Source organism: Daucus carota, chromosome 7 (genome assembly GCF_001625215.2).
Source record: "Daucus carota subsp. sativus chromosome 7, DH1 v3.0, whole genome shotgun sequence".
Lineage (NCBI taxonomy): Eukaryota > Viridiplantae > Streptophyta > Magnoliopsida > Apiales > Apiaceae > Daucus > Daucus carota.
Window position 1 is genome coordinate 32,581,114 of NC_030387.2, and position 17,303 is coordinate 32,598,416.

Sequence of the window (17,303 nt, forward strand, 5' to 3'; positions counted from 1 at the left end):
AATTTGTGATTTTTATTTTACAATTATTAATATACAAAGAGAGTGTCCTGTATAATTCTTTTTTACTTTCTTGTGATATATTGTATTTTTCGAACGTAAGATTGAGTTTTACATCATAGCTAATTATATTTTGCTGACTCTTAGAAATACATCTTTCATGAATTAAATCAGAAAAAACTATAGTGAGTTCTGGTTCGTACTCCCTCCGTCTCAATTTATAGGTCCAGTTTGGAAAAAAAATTTGTCCCAAAATACTTGTCCCTCTCTTTTTTCAATACAAATTTATCTACATATTAATTGTGATTTTTTTGAAACTCAACATTATTCTCATTTCTCAATGCACTAAATCCCTATATTTATTGTGATTTTTTTGAAACTCAACAATATTCTCACTTATCAATGCACTAATGATACATAAGATAAGATTCCATCAAACCAACTTTTTTCTTAATATGTGTGTTTATTCCAAAATGGACTTATAAATTGAGACGGAGGGAGTATTATGCATTTGCTTATGCTATTAATTATTTGTTATCTAAAAGTTAAGATTGAGTTTTACTTCATAGTTGATTGTTGAATTGTTTTTATTGAGTTTTTAGAAATATATCTTTTATGAATTAAATCAGAAAAAATTATTGTGATTGTTGATATTTTAGAAATATATCTTTCAGAAAGAATTATTATCAGTTTTGGTTATAATATTATGCATGCATTTGGTTACGCTATTAATTATTTATTTCCTCAGTTAATTGTTTTTGTTGAGTTTTTAGAAATATATCTATCATGAATTAAATCAAGAATTATAGTGAGTTCTATCCGCCAAGCAAATCTAAAAAAATCGCTTATGAGTAATACAAGTTAATAGGTTGATCCAATAAAGAAAGAATTCCGGCCAATCTGGACTAATCAAAAGAAGCATTATGTTCTGATGCTTTTAGATTGACCAAGATTTGCTTGTAAGTTGGTTAAGTAATTTTCTTATCATGCCTTCGGAAACATGAATCTGGAAACCTTTTGACAGCCGTAGACTGTTTGGGCCATCTACAGGCACATTAATCTTCTGAATATGTTGCCGAAAATCATACTTTTCACCGGAACACATTCGCGCCCTGAACAAGATATACACATATATGCCACTTCAGACTATTATCATAAACCATCCGATTATTCAGCAACCATAGTCTTGATACGTGGAAAACATCACAACATCCTTCAAAAGTCTCGAGTACAAAAAGTTTTCTAAGTATTTGTAATCACCAAGTATTGAGGAATAAAATACAAGGGCAGTATTGACGGTGACTTTGGCGAAGTCTTATCACCAATTAATCAGGATCAGACAAGTGATGCTTCCTCTGACAATGTAATCTTGGAACATGAAGATTAATCACATTCAGTTCTGCTCCCACGAGGTGATAAAGGTGCGCATAGTTCTGTTCAAATGGATGTATCAGAAGGAAGGGACTCATTCAGCCTTCATGTAAATCTTCCGTGATCAGCCCCATCTAAGAAGGCAGTGCCACCAGCTGAATGATCGTACTTGCAGGACGACCCAAACTTACAAGTTCCATAACGGCAGAAGTGTGAGCATACACTCTGACCCTAAATCATTTACGCATAAAGAGACCATTGACTGGCTCTTCCGCCACACTGAGCCATCAATCATTGCGGCCACGGGTACAGGAACGGTTCCCGCTCAATCAATATCTTGCTCATATGATGTTATTACATCATCACTGTCATCAACATCAATTTTTTCTCCTTCAAGTTCATCTACAAATGTGGTTCTCACTAATTATTCACCAAGAATGTGTAATTATGTGGGAAGAGTCGGGGTGAGTCTTCCTTTAAGTTCATCCAAAATGGTGGGAGCCACCATTGTGGGAGCCACCATTGTGGATGAATTTAAAGGAAGACTCACCCCGACTCCTCCCACATTATTAAACATTCTTGGTGAATTGTTGATGAACTTAAAAGATGAAAAAATTGATGTTGATGACTGTAATGATGTAATAACATCATATGAGCTTAGATATCGATTGAGCGGGAACAGTTCTTGTACCAGTGGCCACATGATTGATGACTTAGTGTGGCAGAAGATCCACTCAATGGTCTCCCCATGCGTAAATGATTTAGGGCCAGAGTGTCTACTCACACTTCAGCCGTAAAGTTCATCAACAATGATGCACCTTCCAATTGCTTATCATTAAGGATCATTTGATATGCAGGAGCCAAAAGAGTTCAAAGAGAAATACAAATTTAGCAAAGCAAAACTATGGTATGATGAAGTACTAGGAGCTACAAAAGCATCCTTATCAACCTTGGGAGCTTTGTCATATACATTCTAAGCGTCCGGTGACGAGAAACTAAATATTGTGAAAAACACAGCATAAGAGATAATATTTGAGGACAGACATGTGATTGTACAAGACATAAAAAACAACAAAGGGAAAAATAAACAATGATTTTAACCCACCAAGTTTGTCACGCAGAACTGAAAACAAGAATGTGACAAACTTATTTTGCTTCATAAAATCCACTTCTAGAAATTTTGACTGCGGAAAAGGAGACATTTATAACTTCAAAAAATTCCCCGTAAACAAAACACACAAACATATCTTATGATTCAACCTGCAGGCAATAATTTCAACTATCTTACAGTTACAGCTCATTTAACATTCACATATCAAGAGAGAATATAAACACAGCCAAAAGAAAGTGTGACTTGTTACAATATATCATAAAACTGAATACGCCAAGGAGAAAGAAAATCATGTATACCAGGAGTGAACCACCATATGATCAACCAATCTACCCTCGCCATATGATCAACCAGTTCTCATGTCGCAAGAACATTCTTCTTTCTTCCCTGTCACGCAATCAAAACGCTTATTAGAACATATATTCTTCATCAGGATAAATGGATTAATATCAACAAGCCCTGTAATTTGAAATCCTTTGTCTAATAAAAACAAATCATCACTCATGTCCTTATAAGTGTCTTTATCAACGAGCAAAATCAATATAAATAAGTAAAAAACACCTTCATAACCTTATAAGTGATCATATAGGCTACATCTAAATCTGCATCCAATTTTTCATCAGATACACATAAAAAATTTGAATTCTGTAAAAAAAGGAGAGAAGTTTTACCACTCTAATCGGCAAACCTATTGGATCTTGAAACTCTTCGAGGGTTGGACGAAACTCTGGTGTTAAAGGAAGGGTTTTGAACAATCGAAAACCCTCATAAGAAATTAACACATACAAGATTTGTGGAGCTTCCGGATGGGCCAGATAGAGGGGGCTTTAAGGAAGAGATACGAAAGAGACGGAGTGAAAGGAAAGAGAGACTGCCGGGGCCTGGGTACATATTGTGTTTTGTTTTAGGTATTAGTATCAGCAATATATAGACAGGGTGCCCCTGTTTTTTTAATTTGTTTTTTTTATTCCGGATCTTTCTTGTGATCAATGGGGGGATTTCTTTGCGGTTCCAGATCTTTCTTCTGATCAATGGGGGGATTTCTTTGCGGTTCCGGATCTTTCTTGTGATCAATGGAGTGTGCACTGAATTTCTTTTGTGTGTCTTTGAAGTTTTCAAGTTTTTATTAAAATAATATGGTAAAACTAAATAAACTGTTGTTGATATGAAAGAAAAATTTTAAGTTTCATCTCTCAGGATTTGTGTCGAGATGTCGTATTTCTGGTGTAATGAGACAGAGTGTCTCATTATATATGGACATATACTTACGTGGTATCATATTATAAAATATTTAGGTTTGTAGAGTTAGATTTTACATATAATATGAATTACAGGATATCAGATTTAACATACATATGCAGACCGTAGTTTATGATTTTATAATATAAGACAGACTATAGAGTGCAAGATTCTACATATGATTGAGTTTTTGGTGTTCTGAATACCTCTGCCTCACCTTAATTACTATGATGGACAAGTCTAATGTACATTATCATATATTTATGATATAAATGATATTATCTGCATGAAACATTACGAGTATATAAAAGCAAAGATATATAAAACTCCAAATATATGACATAAAATAAAATCACAGATATTGAAGAGTATGGATTAAGTAAGATTAGTTGTCGGGTAAGACTTCAGAAAAAGAATATGTAATTGAAGAATATCAGATAAGTAATTATAAATTGATCAAACAAGACTGTTAATTCTGTTATGTGAAACTGAAAGGATTATTACGACATATATGTAGGAAAGAATTGATATGACAAGTTTCTATGCAATAAGATTGTTGTTATCGTATTTTCTATATAATGCGAACATCATATCTCTTTTACCCAAATTGGCTGCGGATTTTGCAAATAATAAGGATTACAAAGTGTCAGATTTGACGTCATGGTGTTAGTATGTTTAAATATCTCAACTTCACATTAAACATCGGGGAATTAATAGACATAATGAACGTTATCGTCGATTATTAATATGGAATATATTGATAAAATGAATATTATTTAATATAAATTTATTTATGTATTTTGTGTCATGTTATGTATCTACTAAGGTTAGATTTTTAAACGGCACTAAATTACTTTCATGTTGTGTATTTTTCTTGTCGTGTATTCAACATAAAAACACAACACTAAATTTTTATTTCGTTTTGTGTATAATATTGGAGAGTCTAGCGGATACCTCGATGTCACTTTAACTATTGTGATAAACATGCACATAATGAATGTTATCGTATATTATTAACATAAACAGTATTTTTTTTTGACTTAATATAACATAAACAATATTATCAACAGCTTACTATCTTCAAAAAAAAATAAATTATCAAGAACTTACTAACTTTACACTCTGCTACTTTTCATCCAAAACGCTTAAATACTCATACTTATTTTCTTAGCAGTTGACCTTTCTAACTTTATATTCGCTTCAATTTGCATTTTCCGTCAAAGTTGATACTATTAACATTAAATAAAAAGATGTTTTTCTAATTTTATCATAAAAAGTGAGAAATTTAAATAAATTGATGTTTAATAATATTTTTTATTTTACAACGTAAATAATATATATTTATAAATTCATAAACCTGGATAAAATAATTTATAAAAATATTGTATGTAAATATTTTATTTTTTACTTGCTGCTCATCTAATAATAGAATAAAGTTTAGTATTTACTTGTGTTTATTTGTAATTTTAATGAAAATAAATTTCTCCACAACAAATTCTCAAGCACTCTGAGCAAGATATATACATGGCTGTCACCTTATACTGTTATGAATTGTGATAAACCATTCGATTATCCTGCAACCATAGTCTTCATACGACGGAAACATCACAACAAAGTTTTCTTGTGAGAAGCTCAACCTATGGTAAAATACAAAAAGTTAGCAAGTTGTAATCACTACGATATAAGCTTCTAAAACTACAGTTGATACTCAAGCAGACCCCAGCAGCTCCGTTCCCCCTCCCCATGTTCATCTGCAAAGGTAAACTCTAAGGTACGGCGTTGATCAGCCCAATCTGAGAAGGTGCAGTGCCACCAACTATATGATCGTACTTACAGGTCGACCCAAACTTACAAGTCCCTTACAAGTCATAACGGCTGCAGCTAAATCATTTACAAGACAAAAAAATAAAAGGTCTAGTTAATTTAGTTGTACCATAGAAATAAAATCTGTATATGGAGCAAAATGGTTACTGCTTAGTAATGCAAGCCCGTAAGACTGTTTTAAAAGCTATAATAAGTTAATATTCTTGATCTAGCTAAATAATTGAGAGAAAGACTCACAGGTCGCAAAGGTAGTCCTTGGTCATTAAGAGTGACAACCGTCTCCAATTTCTGGGGTGGTGGAACCTGCAGGAAGATCTGAACTTGTAATTCCCTGTTCTCAAGTAGGAACTGCAATCAGGCTGTCCAGGTCGTTCAGGATATTCATCTACGTTCACCTGGCCCCGCGGATGTGCATAGAAGCTGGATCCAGTTGCTGGAATGGTCATCGAAAGTGCTGGGGGAATAGGCAGAATCCCCTTATGTGTTCAAAGAGAAATATAAATTTAGTAAAGGAGAACCATTGTAGTTTGTTAACACAGATAAAAGCACCACTTATAGTACCAACATGGACTCATAACATTTTAGACCAACAAAAACAATTAAAACAACCATCTTAACTCTTAAGTAAATGCAATCTTATTTTCCAGAGATTGTCACATAAGTTAAGGAATACCTGATATCCATTCCATTCTGCATTTTCAGGAGCAGATGGGGTTGGTGGATAAATAATTCGCCTGAATGGGGTTGGCAGATAGATAATTGGCATGAACGGGGATGGCGGATCGATAACTGGCCTGAAAAAAGCAGTCTCCTTTTATTGCTTTTGTTGATGACCTACCTCTACCTGGGAGTAGTGTCAAGTCCTCCTGCTGCTGTAGGATTCGGATGATGAAAAAGCTTATTAGAAAATCTCCACTTAAGTGACAAGGGTAAAGCATATATGCCTACACCTACATTTTATTTGACACAAGGATGAACTACTAATAATTAATAATATCTGTAGTAGTTGCAATAACGAGCAAAATTAATATGAATAAGTAAAAAACACCTTCAGAACCTTATAACTGATCCTATATGGCTGATCTATATCTGCGTCCACTTTTTGATCAGATAGTAACAATATCCCTCTTGGTTGAATATGGACTGTATACATACGAAAATTTGGATTCTGTGAAAAAAGGAGAGAAGTTTTACAACTCTAATCGGAAAACCAATAAAGTTCAACTCTGAATTTGGGGTCACTGCAGCATTTCCTTTGCCATGACTATACCAACAAGCTTTTCTGTATTTGCAACCACCCGCTGACAAGTAATACTGCAAAGGAAAAAAGAGGAATATCAAGCGTGGCTGTTATATACTTGGGTAGTTGCATTATAGTTCAGTATTGCCAGATGGAATCAAGCTGAGAAGTAGAACTATAAATTTTTCAATAAAAATTCATAAGTAGACCCAGAAAAAAAGATATATATTTAATTGTAACCTTGCATTCTGTCTGTCTAGGCTTATCATAAATTTCTTCCTTTTGCTTAAATGCATCCCTGGAAGCCTGCAAAAAGTTCAAAGTTCATTATTAGGTTAACAAAACATTTTTAAACTCTCTACCACATATTTTCATAAGAGCAATTGACATAAACCCTTAGTTTAGTAGAAGTAATCACAAGTTGTATTATACCCGGGGCTTTCTTTGAAGTGGATGATTAAATTTGCATATCGAACCAAACATGCAAGTCCCAGTCCTCATATAAAACGAATAATCTTCCGTGTAAGGCCTCAAAGGATAATGGCGACTTCCAAAATTTCCATCATTAAACCCCACGGAGTCCTTTTCAGCATTACCGGAACAGTGAGGTTCTTTATTATACTGCGCCTTTCCATTTCTCCCCACTGCATCCCCTTCTTCATTCCAATACCAAGGAGGCACCTCCCCATACTGCTCATTTACATGCCTCATATTTTCATAGTTATCAAAGTACAGTTGCTCCTAATTAGCTTTAGCTCGTACAGCAACATCATCCCAATTCTCACCCCAACCAGCTTCATAGTCCTCAATCACTTCTTTTCCCTTGTCAGCCATCTTATTCTTTACTTCAAGACTATAACTTTCTTCGACATCCTCACTATCACCACACTTACCACCATCCTTCATTTCCTTAAAATCACCTTCACTTTCTTCCACCAAACTACAGTTTTCGGTGTTTCTCTCTTCGATTTTCGTCTCATCTTTAATACCATCCTAGTCAAAATCACCGCCTTCAATCTCAATCTCACTCCAATTGCTCCCCTCCTTATGATTACCCCTTCCTTCATTTTCTTAAAAGCACATTCATTTCCTCCCACAACACAACGGTTTTCAAGGTTTCTCTCTTCAATTTCCGCCTCCAAATTACGATCACCTCCTTCATTCTCAATCTCACTCCACTTACTCCCCTTCTTAACATTACTGTCTTCCTTCATTTCCTTAAAATCTCCTTCATTTCCTTCCACCGCACCACACTTTTCAAGTTTTTTCTCTTCGATAATCCATAGGCTTCCTCTTTAATGTTGGACTTTGGTTGGCACTTTAAGTTGTTCATGGCCTTAGCTGATTAAAGAGAACCTTAGGCCATATATGAATAATCTTTCCAATAAAGACTTCCGATTTCCAAAGGACTTAAAGCCCCCTTATCTATTGAACTTTTCTCGAAATAATTTTTCTCGAAAGACTTGGCCTTTGCTTCAAATTCCGAAACAGTGTAACTCTTCCCACTCTCCGTCACAGACTTGATCACAGGATGGCCTTTTCCTTGGCAAAAACCAGCTTGCTGCACCCGGGTAGTGAATTCTCCTTTCGGGGAGGCAGAGCAGGCCATTAAAGAATTGTTAAGTTGCAAAAATGAGGTTTTCATCGAGGGCGATGAGACAGGGGGTATGATTTTACATATACCATGCACAGAAGCCTCTTTTTCGATTTGATAAATATAAGCGATTGGATCCTTAAACTCCTCAAGAGTTGGATGAAACTCAGGGGCTAAACTGAGGGTTTTAAGCCACTGCAAAACCTCTGTTTTATTGTGACTTTGTGGTTTGTACCCTGTTCTGCCTCTAATAATTCTTGCCATTGAATTTACGAAAAGAAGATACGTAAAATCACTACCCCTGTTTCATTGCCCTTGATGAAAGCCTCATTTCTGCAACTTAACACTTCTTTAATGGCCTGTTCTGCCTCCCCGAAAGGCGAATTCACTACCCGGGTGCAGCAAGTTGGTTCTTGCCAAGGAAAAGGCCATCCTGTGATCAAGTATGTGAGGGAGAGTGGGAAGAGTTACACTGTTGAGGAATTTGAAGCCAAGGCCAAGTCTTTCGAGAGAAATTATTTCAAGAAAAGTTCAATAGATAAGGGGGCTTTAAGTCCTTTGGAAATCGAAAGTCTTTATTGGAAAGATTATTCATCGCCTAAGGTTCTTTCTAATCAGCTGAGGCCATGAACAACTTAGAGTGCCAACCTAAGTCCAACATTAAAGAGGAAGGGTATGGATTATCCGGAGCCAACCAAAAGAGGCAAGTCTCCTAGAGTTAAAGGATCAGCTGAGGCCACAGACCATGAACTACTTAAAGTATCTCAAAATTTGCCTAAGCAACCAGAACCTTATGTAATACATACTAAAGTTCGTATTATCATAAAATTCCTCCTTTTGCTTAAATGTATCCCTAACAGCCTGCATAAAGTTCGCAGTTCATATTTAGGTTAACAAAACACGTTTAACATAGACAGACTACCAAAGCAATAAACTCTCTGTACAATCTCCAACCAAAGTAAAAAAGTTGCTATAGTGAAGCAATACATAATAATTTCACTCAAAACCACAAATTTATATATTTATATCCAATATCTTTTAAGAGTTATTGACATAAACCCTTAGTTTAGTAGAAGTAATCAAAACTTGTATAATACCTGGTTTTTCCTCTCAAGTGGATGATTAAATTTGCAATTCGATCCAAACCTGCAAGTCCCAGTTCTAACGAACAAGCTTCCACATCAGGCCTCAAAGGATATTGGCGCCTTCCAAAGTTTTCATCATTTGAGCTCCCTGAATCTTTTTCAGCATTCCTATACCAATGAGGTCCTTTATCATTTATATCCCTCTCATTTTCATAGTTATCAAAACACTGTCGCTCCTGATTAGCTTTAGCTCTTACAGCACCATCATCCCAATTCTCACCCCAACCATCTTCATAGTCCTCAATGATATCATCCCAACACCCCAACCATCTTCATATTCCTCAATGACCTCTTTTCCCTTCAAATCACAATCGCCACCTTTATTCCCAATCTCAATCCAATTACTCCCAATCTCATTTCCTTCCACAACACTACGATTGTCAGGGTCTCTCTCTTCGATTGCCATTTCATCTTCAATACCCTTCAAATCACAATCACCGCCTTCATTCCCAATCTCACTCCTAATACTCCCCTCATCTTTATCCCCATCCTTTATTTCCTTAAAAGCACCTTCTTTTCCATCTTTTTAAGGTTTCTCTCTTCAATTTCCGCCTCATCTTTGATACCCTCCAAATCAAGATCACCATCTTCATTCTCAATCTCACTCCACTTACTCCCCTCGTTATCCTCCCCTTCATTCATCTCCTTAGTGTCTCCTACATTTCCTTCCACCACACTACGCTTTTCAGAGTTTCTCTCTTTGATTTCCGCCTCATTTTTAATACCCTCCAATTCACGATCACCGCCTTCATTCTCAATCTCACTCCACTTACTCCCGTCCTTACCCTCACCCCCTTCCTTCATTTCCTTATAATGACCTTCATTTCCTTCCACACCGCCTAAATTTTCGCTTTTTCTCGCTTCGAATTTCGCCTCATCATTAATAAAACCTTTCCAATCACGATCACCGACTTGATTCTCATTCTCACACAACTTACTCCCAAACTCATCACCATCTCTAAACCCCCCCAAACCACCTTGATTATTCTCACCACCAATTCCTTCCTCAAAGTTCCCACCATTATCAGAACCCCTCTCTGTTTCGATAGCAAGCACCAACTCCTAACCCTCATCTTCACCACTTAAACCCATCTAGCTTCTTGATCACCAATTAATTCATTATCTAGGGTTTGATAACCAAAATCAAGACTCTGAAACCATTTCATTTTTTACAGGGTGATTAAACTCATTTGAAGCTCTTGGTTTTTTTTAATAACCCTCCACACCCACCAAATATTTCTCATCAAAAAAACACCACACAATTTTAGTTAAAAAAGCTCACACACTTCTGCTCTGCTGCAACAAAATGCCTGTCTTTTGCTTCTAATTATGTAGGTATTTATTGTATTTGTGTGAATATAAAGTAGAAAAGGAAAATCCTGACAATAAAAATTAAAATAAAATATGCATGGATAATAATGTACTTTCTCTTTAAAGAAAATGCTTTCTTATCTTTTTTCCTTTTACTCACTATTTTGAAGATCCCGATTTTTTTGAAGATCCCCGATTAATCTTGAAGAAATATTTTATCGATTTATCGATTACACTCGATTTGACTAAAAAACCTCAATTTGTCAAAAAAAATCTCTGATAATTTCCAATAAATCATGAATCGGCAGATCAACCGATTAGTTCCGATTATCGATTTCAGGACCATGCTTTTACTCATAAAACAAATCCTACACATAAATATGTGACTATGGTGCATGACACTGATAATAAATTGATCACATAACAGGGAAATGCATAGCTAAAAAACACGGGTGTATGTAGTGCGTATATCTGATCCTCCTGCAGTTCCTTGCGGAATGTCAGGATGAATGTCTTAAAACTTTCTTAACCTGTACAGAAACAGTCCATGGTATATAGACATGATAACAAAATAAAGTAAAATACATATATTTATGATATATCAAGATATGAGATCTAAACTCCAGAATTATAAATAAATTTCGACCATCTAATCTAAGACAACATTGTGCACATTCCAATGTGGCTGATTAGTCTGTTTCTGAAATTAAGAAGGCTAAATCAACTGTATTATGAAAGACATTCCAAGGACATGTTAAACTAGAAACTACACCTACCTCTGCACATGAGCAACGAGGTTCTTAGATAATGTTAACTTGCTTCATTTCTCTGTTTCTTCATGCCTTTCGATGCTCAATCTTCGAGCTACCCTGAGTGTCCTGTCTTCCTCCTGTGGCGACTGAAATCTGACACAAAGCGAAATGTTTTGCCACAGCCAGTCTCAGCACAGGTATATGGACGGTCACCTGTATGAACTCTGATATGTTCCGTCCGAGCCCAAGCCCATTTAAACGTCTTGGTGCAGCCTTCCCAAGTGCATTGTAGGGGGCGGTCCTCACGATGCACCTTCTGATGGTGGATCAGATATTTGTGCGACGCAAACTTCTTTCCGCACCCCTTGACCGAGCAGATATTTTTTTCATGGAGCCCCAGCTCTTTTTTGGAGCCAAAGTTCATCATGCATACTTCACATGAATACTTTGCCTCTGCTTTTTTGGAGCTGCTACCAGCTGATGCTTGAATTCCAGAAGCCGATTTTCCTCTGTTACTGGATGTCTTCAGTTCATCTTTTGCTACAACTTTGTGTGTAACATGTTTCGGGTCCTTTGGAGGCTGATTTAACTTTCTTGGCCTGAGTCTAGTGCTCGGCCCACCTTCCAAATTATCAGTGCCCTGGTCATGGGGAGTCTCCTCCTGGATTGGCTTTACCTTGGACTTATTTTTGTAAGTCCTCTTGTATTGTATAATACATTTGTCTTTTCTACTCCCAGAGGCCAAATCAGTTGTTCTTGATAAATTGCCAGGCACTACATCAGGTTCTGGTGGCTTAGGTAAATTTTCGGATACTCTAACCTGTTCCTGGTCTGTCGCCTTGGTTGACTCTTCAACTCTTGGAAACTTGCTTCTTTGGGCTGGCTCAAGATCATCCATACCCTTTCTCTTTAATTTTGGACTTGGGTTGGCACTGAAAGAAAGATTGGACCCTTCACTATCTACAGCTGATTTGATTCTTTCCTTGTCTTCTTCAGTGGCAGTCCTGAAGGAAATATCGCTCGAAATTTGTTCTGCTCCCAGTTCATCAGCCACTAGTTTTGCTTCAGCCAGAAACTTGGGATAATCTGCACAATTGTCATTTCTAAATGTTATAAAAGGACAAGTAGCTTAATTTTGACAATTTTGTTCCAGTGTGCACCAAATTGTAAAGACAGTATGCAATTCATCTATAAATATAATGCATTGTAGTATTTTACTCTTTATATGCTAATTAATTTGCCAAAAAACCTAAACGAAGACGTTACAGAGGAAAAAGGAGGGCAAAGTTCTGAGCACAGGATATCTCTCTACTGTAATTACAGGGTTATATACAATAACTGAGGTCTGGCGTGGCTTGAGTTCTCGCATTTTTAAGTGTGAGAAATAGCAATTAGTTCCATTTCCGGAATTTTTCACGTAAAATAAATAAATAAATTAGTTGCCTTTTCATAAGTTAAAAATGCATCATGGGGCCAAAAGGATGGCACTTTGCCTGTTGAATTTGCTTCATTGTAGAAACTTTAAAGATCCATAATCATACTCACAAGAATATCTCATCAGACCTGACAACAGATTTACAAGCAATTACTTAAAATCACATAATTAAGTACTAACTATTACAACTAATTATGTACCTGGATGACAAAGGAGTAACATGTGCATGCCCCCAAGCGCATCCAGTTTCTCTTTAACTTCAAAAGCATGCTGAAGACAGAAGACATGTGATGGAAAGGACTCCTCAGCAAGGTCAGATACTGGGGAAAACTCTCTCGCTTCAGTTTCAGAGTCGGAAGCATCCTCATAATTCATAGCTATAAGAGCAAGTGAGGATATATCCTTGGGTGGTCAGATACTGGGGAAAACTCTCTCGCTTCAGTTTCAGAGTCGGAAGCATCCTCATAATTCATAATTCATACCATACTAATATAGTATGGGAGTCTTAGCATGTCTGTGTTTGAGAAAGGGAGCCGATCTGTTTTTGTAAGCATTTACAAGTTTAGACACTATAAAGCTACAGAAATGTTTACAACGGGTTTGACTAGAAATTTATACAGAGAAAAGGTCTAAACTAGTATGTAGTATTCATTACCTAAACCAGAATCCAGCACAGCATTCTTGGCAGATCCGGCAGAACGAAACCACCAATTACTAGCAGCAATGTCAGAAGCAACACCACTACCTCCAATATTGCCAAAATCAGCTAGCATGAGATTGTGAACATCTACTTTACCAGGTTTTATGATTGCAGCACAAGCAAAACATAAAACCCCACAAGCTAAACATGGGAAAAGTCCTGCATATATATTGAAACCACTCACATTGAACAAATCCATTTATGTTCAGGTTCTGAGAAGTCGTGGTGCACGAATAATTAATGTGTTTGTTATATAAAGGAATATTATTACCATCACGCAATTCAGGAAAATTTCCAACGATAAAATCACGGGGAAAAAGGATAGCTGCAGATCCTTTCCCAAGACTGTGAAGCAGGCTGATATCATGCTTCACATCTTGCAGAAAGAGCTCCTTCACCAGCCTTTCCCCTTCACCTTTCTTCTCTTCTAATCCAGAACTTCTTGTTTCCATGCTCGCTGGTCCTCTGAAAATGTGAAATCAGATTTCATCAGAATGTAATTATGACTACATAAATGACTTCATCACGATACTTTCTACATATATGACTGTTCAGATAATCATGCAAGATGCAATCATAAACTCAAAGTAAGTCATGTAGCATGGACAACCTTGAAGAGAATGACAGCGCAAGATCATAAAGCAATTGGATGTGGGAAATTAATGGAGAAGAGTTTATAGCAGCCCTGCGCATTTCAGCTTCTCTTGCAAACCGCAACCATTCAGGAGTTGCAATATTTGAAGCTTCCGCACAGTTGAATCCTGTTTGCACAATAAATGTCAAGATAAATATAGTATCGATATAATAATAATACAGACAAAATCCAATGTAAACAGATGTCTAACCATGACTGAATCCAGAGTGGTAAGCCCTTGGAAAAGTGACTACGAATTCTCCTGGATTTTGTACCAGCCTGGTTTCACAAGGGAATAAAGGAGGGGGACGAAATATGTAAAATTGCCAGAAAATTCTATAATTACATAAATACAATTGATGCTCTGTGAAAAGGTTTTAATGATCAAGTCTACATGTGAAGAGTGGGAGGAAGAAACAATCAGGCCTTTTGTTATAAACATTCAGCAGAAAAAGATAATTGCAAACTAGCATTTACGTAAAACTAATGGAAGATAAGTGTCAACCATAGATATGAAACACTTACCTGCAACATGGTATGCCTGCATTTACAATAACTTCCGGAGACAGGACGGTAGTCTTTTGACCAAGAGTAGCATAACTCACTGCAGTTGTTCACACTAAAACTAGTAAGTAATGAACAAAAATATGCAGAACAATTCAGCACTTTCTATACTATGGTATATATTCTGAACAATATGCAGAATTTTACAAGTGTTTCCCCGCATAAAATGCATAAAGCTTCAACCCCACAGAACTAAACGTTAAATTAGACATACAAATAAGAAAAATGGTTTGTTAAGCATGGCAATGGCAATTTCGGCACCCCGCAAAATCATATCAATTGCAAACAGCACATGTTAAAAGCATACTATGACAAACATAAAATGAGACAAATGGAGCATAATTTCAATAATAACCAAACTCACAGAGAGGATTCATCTCTCCATTATATCCGTGATTACGGATCACATCCTCAAAAGCGGCTGCCGCATGCTGAGGCACTCCATACCAGGTCTTCCTATCCCCGGTGTGCAGATAATTGAGGCTGTGCAGGTCATGATCCTCCATGTGCCACGCAAACCAGCTAAATAACATTCCTATATACACCATTGGGGATGTAACCCCAGGGATATCATCCTTCACAAACTTCAGCAAACACCTTCTGGACCTGGCCGCACCCCTCAAATTCCAATCCGTATCTCCCACATTCAAATCATCACTCAATCCATCTCCTCCCCTCCGCTTTTCCAACTCCACAAAAGCCGATATGTGCATGTCATTCGCATACTCAACCTCAAAGGGTTTCTCAGCATTAGCATTCCAATAAAGTGTCTCAATTTCCAAAGGACTTAAAGCCCCTTTATCTATCGAACTTTTCTTAAAATAATTCCTCTCCAAAGACTTGGCCTTTGCTTTAAATTCCTCAACAGTGTAACTCCTACCACTCTCCCTCACAGACTTAATCACAGGGTGCCCTTTTCCTGGGCAAGAACCAACTTGCTGCACCCGGGTAGTGAACGTAGGCCTTAATTCGCCTTCCGGGGAGGCAGAACAGGCCACCAAAGACTTATTAAGTTGAAAAAAAGTACTTTTCGTCAAGGGCAATAAGACAGGGGGTATAATTTTACATATACCATACACACAAGCTTCTTTCTCAATTTTATGAATATAAGCAATTGGGTCCTCAAATTCTTCGAGGGTCGGACGAAATTCAGGGGCTAAAGGGAGGGTTTTAAGCCATTGCAAAACCTCTGTTTTGTTACAAGGGCGTGGTTTATACCCTGCTCTGCCTCTAATTCTTGCCATTGAATTTACCAAAAAAGTATACAACAATTAAACAGACACCAAGAAATGTATATATCAAGAAATTAATACATACAAGATATGTGTAGCTTTCAGAAGGGCCTGATACAGGGGCTTTGAAGAAGAGATACGAGAGAGACAGAGTGAAAAGAAAGAGAGTAGCAGTGCTGGTATATTGTGTTTTTTTTGGGGACTAGTACCGGTAATATATAGACAGGGTGCTCCTCATTTTCGATTCAATTGTTTTCTTTTCGATTTTACCCGCAGAAAAGAGAGAGACTAGGGATGTGTGAATGTGTTTTAGCCAAAACTTTACAAATAAAAGCGGTTATTTAATGAATTTCGGATTTAAGTATGATGAGAATGAAAATATTTTTTACTGTGTTCGGTGTTCAGCCACCTATTTGTGATTTTATCATTAATTTTGAATATCATATGTGTGTATTATCATCTTTTATTCTTGAATTGGATCTCATCTTGTTGAATTTGGCTTGCACTCTTATCTCAATTGCTTACAATTGTGTGCTATCATTTTTTTTATCACTTTAGAGGAGTGAAAGAGCTTCCAAGTTCATTTTTTGAAAACTGAAATATGTTACTCATGATCATATGTCCTTTTAGTTTGTTGATTTTGGATCTTTATGTGATGAATGAAATGTATATTTACTTTCTTTCGTATGTATTTGTGAAAATTTAAAAATTTTATTGGAAAAATATCGTGAAAATAAATGAAATATTATTGACATGGAGGAAAAAATTGAGGTTCTGAATTTTCGGTATAATGAGACCGTAGAGTATCGTATTTATATATAATTCCATAGTATGTAGCTTTTAGAGTGTCAGACTATATATATATATAATATATAAGAATTATAAAGTATCATAGTTAACATGTAAGTTGTAGTTTATGATTTTATATATTTAATACAGAATGAGAGGTTTAAATTCTACCTATAGTCAGTTGTAGTTCATTAATATTTCTAAATATCTTGACTCCAAGTTAATTAGAATGATAAACGAGTAAAATGAACATTATTAAAGATTGATAATATATATGATATCATCTCCACTGAAAAGTTGCAGAGCATATGACCTGAAATTTTCTTCGAAACTGCATAATATATGACAGAAAACTATGATTTGCA

At 36.2% G+C, this 17,303-nt stretch overlaps 1 protein-coding gene across 1 annotated transcript; it reads right to left on the reverse strand.

The window, feature by feature from the left end:
* Positions 1-11,696: 11,696 nt before the first annotated feature.
* LOC135147999 (lysine-specific demethylase REF6-like) lies at positions 11,697-16,161 on the reverse strand. Its single transcript, XM_064082091.1, has 8 exons — positions 15,282-16,161; positions 14,879-14,957; positions 14,565-14,632; positions 14,330-14,480; positions 13,991-14,184; positions 13,675-13,878; positions 13,220-13,396; positions 11,697-12,670 (listed from the first exon to the last, which is right to left on the reverse strand). Exons 1-8 carry the CDS (start codon positions 16,159-16,161, stop codon positions 11,697-11,699), a joined length of 2,727 nt encoding a protein of 908 aa, XP_063938161.1.
* Between the last annotated feature and the right edge of the window lie 1,142 nt (positions 16,162-17,303).